This window comes from Micropterus dolomieu, linkage group LG06 (genome assembly GCF_021292245.1).
Source record: "Micropterus dolomieu isolate WLL.071019.BEF.003 ecotype Adirondacks linkage group LG06, ASM2129224v1, whole genome shotgun sequence".
In the NCBI taxonomy this organism is placed as follows: Eukaryota; Metazoa; Chordata; class Actinopteri; order Centrarchiformes; family Centrarchidae; genus Micropterus; species Micropterus dolomieu.
Window position 1 is genome coordinate 16,025,811 of NC_060155.1, and position 7,630 is coordinate 16,033,440.

The following is a 7,630-nucleotide window of genomic DNA, read 5'->3' on the forward strand; positions in this document are numbered from 1 at the left end:
AAATCGAGACTCATCAGACCAGGCAACATTTTTCCAGTCTTCAACTGTCCAATTTTGGTGAGCTCTTGCAAATTGTAGCCTCTTTTTCCTATTTGTAGTGGAGATGAGTGGTACCCGGTGGGGTCTTCTGCTGTTGTAGCCCATCCGCCTCAAGGTTGTGCGTGTTGTGGCTTCACAAATGCTTTGCTGCATACCTCGGTTGTAACGAGTGGTTATTTCAGTCAAAGTTGCTCTTCTATCAGCTTGAATCAGTCGGCCCATTCTCCTCTGACCTCTAGCATCAACAAGGCATTTTCGCCCACAGGACTGCCGCATACTGGATGTTTTTCCCTTTTCACACCATTCTTTGTAAACCCTAGAAATGGTTGTGCGTGAAAATCCCAGTAACTGAGCAGATTGTGAAATACTCAGACCGGCCCGTCTGGCACCAACAACCATGCCACGCTCAAAATTGCTTAAATCACCTTTCTTTCCCATTCTGACATTCAGTTTGGAGTTCAGGAGATTGTCTTGACCAGGACCACACCCCTAAATGCATTAAAGCAACTGCCATGTGATTGGTTGATTAGATAATTGCATTAATGAGAAATTGAACAGGTGTTCCTAATAATCCTTTAGGTGAGTGTATTACTGCCACTGACAACAAGCTCTCTTTCAGGGCGAAGCATTGATTTGAGTTTAACCCTGGATGTCACCGATGCAGCTCACACAACCACATACATAATGACACCGTGGAAGTCCTCCAGCCTGTACACAATCAATCCCTATAAATGGATGATTGGCCTGAATGGAGCGTTAATGATGTCTGAGTGTTGTGTGGTAATAGGGGAATGGATCGAGGTCTGTCTGCAATACACACACAAACACACACTTGTATGCACACACAAACACAGTAAATGAGCTCAAGATCTGACTGTGTTCAGGGAAAATGGTTTGTACAAAAGAAAAGTTTTCAGTGTATGCACACTTGATCTCTGCAGTTGATGTATTTACTTTTTCTCATTTTAGAGAGTCACAGTTAAGCTTAATGTCTGAGATTTGTTTAAACAAATGACATGAAATAGGATGGATTTGCATGTGTGGCTTCACAAATGTCTATCTTGTGTGAGTGTGTGCACACTTGTATGAATGTCTGTGACCCCTTAATGTGTGACTTTGCTGACATTGACTCCCTCCAGGCCAGCTGCTGAACAGAAGGTGCTTGGTGGGGTGGGTTCATTGGTCAGGGGCTTATTTTTGCCTAGCAACAGGGTATCCATAGAAACCAGACACAAAACCAGCTGCCGCTGCACAACAATAATAAAAGCACATGTGCACATCATGAGAATATTATAACCACATCACATTTTGTTTAAAGATGACAGTAGTGATACAAAAGAAAAGTGCCTGCAGCAACCTGTGGAGCTATACTGCCAATATTATTTTAGTTAGAAAATCTTGCTCTTCAGCATTCAGCCACATGTGTCAACAGTCTCTCCCTTTCATATGTTTTGGGTGTGTGTCTGCTGTAAATGTGTGCATGCACACCCATACACATGGGTTGTGTGTGTGTGTGTGTATGTGTGGGTGGGTGGGTATGACTGGAGTAGTGGACTGGATTATTTATAGGATATTTGCCCAGTGATTGGCTAGAGGACAGACCACAGGTGCATTTGGATCAGTTGGTGATGACTTGTCGTCGGGCAGCTCTGGCTCTCTCACTGTGACACCATGTGACAGGAAAAACAACATCAGAGAAACAAGCAAAGCGCTAAAAAACATAATGAAAAGAGATGTTTGTCTGTGAATACCTGCGTGTGTGTGTGTGTACAAATGGTAAAGAAAGGCGTAAGCAGCCGTTTAGAATTTGCAAGCATATGTAAATATAAGTAAATGTGTGTTTTTTGTGAGTGTGTGTGTGTGTGCGTGTGTGTATATATGTTTGCATACACTTGCATGTTTAAGTGAATGTGTTGGCATCTGTGTGTGTGACTGTGTGAATAACTTTGTCTGATGAAATACAATAAAAGAAACCCAGAGTGCCATAGCAGCAGGCAGGAAGACCCGCCTCACTCAAAGCTAATGTGCTGATCTGATTGGCCTGTGGGTGTTCCAGCTGTCACTAGGCAGAACACATCTCCTGCAACTGAGCTCACACTTAATCTCTCTAACAGGTTTTTTCTTCCCCCCAACACTCTTAAACACATTTGTTCAAACAAGCTCTTTCACTGTGACACAATCACACAGGCCAGTTCTATCCTACCCTTTATCACACACTAATGCATTCTATTTTCCTGTTGTTCATGTCGATGCATGCACATGTACACAAGCATGTATGTATTTACTTGTGCACATGCAAATGCAAGTATTCACATGTGAACCCCAGCACTCACTCACTCTCAGTCAGTTACTGTAAAAATGGGTCGTCTCATTGACCTACTTATAGGCTTCATTAAAAATCCAGTTATTTTTTAGACTCTTCCTGCAGTGACTGTGTATTAATATTTTAACTTCAACAACAGCTGAGACACAGTGGAAGGATAGCAGGACAGTAGATGCCACTTTCCTAAGGCACCGCCTTGTCCCATTCACCAAGTTACTGTACAAGACTGTCAGACTGCATCAGGGACATTTTACTGGCAAGTGATAAAATAGAGTCCAGATAGATTTCTGAGTCTTTTTTCCCCCTAATGCCTGAGGTATAAAGTTGCACTTTTAGTCAGCTTTGATCATGCAAGTGATTTACAGTTCATATACTGTACAGTGCACTGCCTATCACAATCACAGTGGCAGTGAAGAATCAGTAATTTTGTAATTGTATTACCCTTTCACAGAAATGTAACAGGGTTCAATGGATTCCTGAATAAATCAATTAAGAAGAACCACATCTGGTCACATATATGCTCAGCCACCAAAACCACATCAATGTAATAATCTGATGCACAGTAAAAACTCCCAACAGCTTCTAAAATACTTTGTACCATATCATACAGACTGACCAAACAATGATTTATAGATTCCATGACAACATTGGACAGCACTTCCCATAAGCCTTTCCACTGCAAACTGATGTTTGTTTAGCTTCCTGCACCATTTGATTTATTGGTTGATGATTAAAGTGGAAAACAAGTGTCTCTCGTCTTACTTTATGGGTGTTCTCAGATAAAATATGCATCCACTTGACTGATGTTCTCTTTAAAAGTTGCACAGCAAATAATGCTACTTAGGAGTACTGTAGACTTTACCATCAAAAAGACAGTATAAATGTAAATAATAATTGTACTTTATAAAAATGATACATGAATGATTTTCAGATGGATCATCAGTCCTAAGATAATAATAATAAAATAATATTATTCCATGTTAGAGCATACAAAAAACAACTAAAGCAAATGTATGACTTATGATTATTCTTAAAGCAAAGCCCAAATCAGTGTTAACAGAGTGTTTCTTGGTGTTTCATACATCTCTCAGTTTTTTGGTGGGGAAACAAAGCAACACAGATGTCCAAGTCGTCGCACCAACATATTCCAAACCCCTTTGCAGTGTCCCGTTATCACCCCAAAGACTCACGGTGACTTAGTGCCCACTATTCTACCCCACAACACAAGCACGCCGTGTGCAGATGCTAGTCACGTTGTGAGTGCGTGCCTCTTATTCGCTCAAGTTTCGGGATGCCACACAGTGGTGTTACTGCTTGCTCATCATCACACCATGTGGAACAGGGTGCAGCTGCACATGTGACTGATCTCTGATGAGGTCAATTGGAAAAAAACTAGAGGCGTTACAACAACTTCTTGACAATGATACATCATTCTACACAGTCGGAAAAACTTTTTCATGCAAACAGAAGTTCAATCACTGCATAACCAGAAGTTTCTTAACATGTCTCCTTTCCACCCTCACATCGTAACACACTTTCTGTCACAGCCCACCCCATACCTTCTTAATTCTAATTGCTCTTCATCTTAAAAACAGAGCAGTGACGACCTCCATCCAAGGACTAGTCCCAAATAAGTCTAAAAGTGAAAAATGAATTATCCTCTATAGATCATGGGGTGCACCAGTCCACGCTGGCAAACCCCCAACATATGGCAACCTGCCATTGCCACAGGGATCCTCTGGCCACTTGTCCCACTTCCTTACATCCTTGCATCCTGCGAAGTCTATCACTATCCTATCCGAACCATATTCTTAATGTATGTTTTTCATAGGATAATTCTGTGCAAAACTTTTTTCAATGAGTCTGCTGTTTTTCCTTTTGTGAAGAACTTTCTTTGTTTCTTCCTACCTCCTTATGGCTTCCTCCTGTTTTCTCTTCTTGTCGTTTTTCTCCTGCAGGAATGTCCTATTTCTCTCATTCCTGGCGTGGTCCAAGTTCTGAGCTACCAGGCCATTGTAGGCTCTCAGCCCATTCTCCTCAACATACTGCAAAAAACGGAGAGTTTCCTCTTCTTTGGAGCTCATCATTCTTCAAGATTCCACAGCATCCTGAGAAAGACATTGAAAATGTTGTGAAATGTGATTATTGTTTGCCTTAAAGAGATACACAAAATATGATTAATAATGTGGACTACTAGGGCATCATATTGGACGAGTATGGTCTGGATACAAAACAAGCATGTGGTTATGTCAGTATTTGTTCTCTCAACATTCATTTTTCAAGGTCAGCCTTGGTGAGAGGAAGAAGGATGAAGCATAATGTCACACAGTTTAGTTTGTGTGATGTTGCTATTGTTTTTAATGTTCCTGACTGTTGCTGTGGAGTTGGTCTGTGAAAGATTCAGACCTGCATCATGCCCGTGTCCACAAGAGTAAACATTTTCCCTGGAGGATTGCAACATATTTCTCTACACACATACACATGCTCAAAGCTCACATGCACATGTAAATATGCAAAGTCAAGTTACTCACTATCTAGCTACAGTCACTCATAACCTTCCGTTTCAGTTTCCTTATTGGCTGAGGATCAGTAGTGGCTGCTCATTTTCTCAGTTGTTTTTGCACATTATCTGGCTGAAAGTATGGGCTGTAACCAAGTGAGTGTCTGAATGAAATTAAAAAAAGGCTTTCATCTTCTGCAGTTTAATATGTGCTCGGCTCAGATGTGAATATAGTACTGCTGGGACCGACCACACCGATTAAATGAACCACTCTTACTAGACTGCGATGCATGGTTTTGCATATGCGGATATCAGCATCAATTTTATGTCGAAGATCTAAAAATAACCTCCTCTTGAGTTGCTCATGGTCGCCTTTTGATTCTGTAAAAAGACTGTCACTGACAGCAGCATTGTCACAAGAAAGAGTGTGGCTGTTTGTGTGAGGAAAAGCCTCTTCAATGAAACACCCATGCCGGTGCAATCGTACTTTGATTCACTCCTTCCAAATGGGAATCATTTTAAAACAACATTGTTTGCAGCCACTTAAGATCCATACATAGCACAGAGCAGCTACTGATGTGATTCAGTGTGCATGCATGTACAGTATGTATTTGCAACTGCACGCAAGATACTATATACTATGTGCAACAGCCGGATGTGATATTGGAGAGGCCAGTGGTAGAAGGGAAGAAGACAGGGCATGCTTTTATGTAGGTCAATGTTTTCAGATCAGCCCAAGACTCATGCTTGTGTGAGAGAAGCACTGAGTGTGAGTATGTGGGGAGGGGGAGGATGATGTGATAACTATGTATGTTTGTGTGTGTATATGTGGGTAGAGAGGCAAGGGCAGCAAAGGTGGGGGTGTTGGGGTGGGGGGTGCTTGCCAGATGGAGACTGCATGGCCAACTGAGAGACCGGCCATTGTCTGGCCATCCTCAGCATCCCTCTAACTCGTGTCTATCTATCAATAAGTCCAGCTTGGGGCATAGGTCAGTGGGTTTATCTGCTAGTTCCCCTCCCTACGAAACATTCTCAACACTCCTTAGCATAGGTTTTGACAGGCACGAGGAGAGGAGTGATAAGAGCCAACAGAACCACCACATCAGAGCAGAGTTCAAACGAGGGCACAGAGTCCTGGTGTCAAGTGCCCCTGATTATCAGGTCTTATCACTGATGAACAGGCACAGCCAGAAGCTATGCAAAGGAAATATATTTTGGTTTCTGAGGAGGAAGAAGGTGAACCAGTTAGATGTGTTAAGGGTGCAGCAATAGGAAGGCACAGTTCAAACAGTGCTTGAGCTGAATTAAGCCTGCCTGCCTAATCCCTGTAAGCCTGCAGCAGCACTCCGCACTAGAATCAGCTTGTTTATCACAGTTTTTACCAACCAAGCCTTTCACATTGGATTGTCCTCCCATAACTCATCGATGTAAAATGCTATTCTTATTTGCTAATCTCTATAAAATTTGTCAATTGAATAACACTTTTATTTTTTTTTTTTACAACAAAGCTTTATTTTCCTCTCCATTCTCACTCTTTCCCTTGATGCATTTTCTCTTTTTTCCCTATCTCATTTCTTCTCTCTCCCTTTGCCCCAGCTGACATGGGCTGCAACAGTTGGAACACAGAGGTCCACTTTGCTTTAAAAGTAAATGAAAGTGGCACACCGTTTCTGTTTCCAGGCAACCATGTCACAGGAGAAGAGCGGCATGGATATTCTAGAGACACATTGTCAGAAAGATTGCAGGGCCAATTGTCTGGTGACAACCCGCGTGGGCACTCATGCACGCGCACACACGCACACATCAGTGCAGAAAGGGGGACCAAGTAAAAGTTAACCTGTACACCCAGGCACACACAGATGCTACACTTGGCAGCTCTGCTTTTGAGATTTTATGTGGACTTGAGTAGAGAACAGAACACTTTTGAATGCTTAATGATGTGCAAAGCATGAGCATTTGTTGGCATATATATTTGTGGGTCTGTGGGTCATTGTTGTGTATAAGCAAGTGTTATGATGCATACTTACAATGGGACTGTGTCCCTGCTGGTTTGTGGACCAACGTGTCTTCTGTCTTCCCCTGATGAGTCCAGTGCACGCTAGTGAACTCTGACCTATACTGTAGCACCAGTGCACTATTCCACTTAAATCCACATAGACTTCCATCCATTGTATGGTCCAACTGACTGACTTGCTAAAAGGAGTCCGTGTGACCCAGGATAAGGCTGGTGCTAGAGGGGAGGTGGGCCATTGGGTGCCCAGCCCAATGCTCCCTCCCCTGGGCACAAAAGGGAGATGCGACCCCTCCAGTCCAGATGGTCCCGAACTCCAAGACAGGTGCCAGCTTCACTGTTTCATACATCTGCACATGTTAGAGACAGAAGGAAGGGGCACGGTAGCAACAGACCAAAACCGCAAGCATGACACAAATACACACTAACAGTTCAAACTCCCCTTGCAGTTGCAGACCAGACACTCACAGTCTTTCTAATTCTTCTTCCCCAGAATGTCTCTCCTTCTGCTTTAATATGTCAGAATGCACAAAATGTCTCAGAGCGCCGCACAGGTGAAAGGAATCCTCATCCACAGTGCCGTGAAGGTTGAGACTAAGGCGTGCGTTTCCAATTATGGTATTCCCTGCCGGCGTCCTGCTCGTCCACACAGGTCTGTACAGTCAGTCTGTGCCTAAGCAGATGACACCAGGCTTCCCAACTATAGATCACAACAAGAACACGCCCACTGCCTACTGTAGCCACCTTCTACTACAGC

General features: G+C 42.9%; 1 protein-coding gene across 1 annotated transcript in view; it reads right to left on the reverse strand.

Moving 5' to 3' along the window:
- nyap2b (neuronal tyrosine-phosphorylated phosphoinositide-3-kinase adaptor 2b) overlaps positions 1-7,093 on the reverse strand; it is a 22,761-nt gene extending 15,668 nt beyond the window's left edge. The window contains exons 1-2 of the mRNA XM_046052369.1: positions 6,890-7,093; positions 4,271-4,470 (exon numbers count right to left, since the gene is read on the reverse strand). Coding sequence (XP_045908325.1) covers positions 4,271-4,449 — 179 coding nt within the window. The 5' untranslated portion in view covers positions 4,450-4,470; positions 6,890-7,093. The remainder of the gene's footprint in view (positions 1-4,270; positions 4,471-6,889) is intronic.
- Between the last annotated feature and the right edge of the window lie 537 nt (positions 7,094-7,630).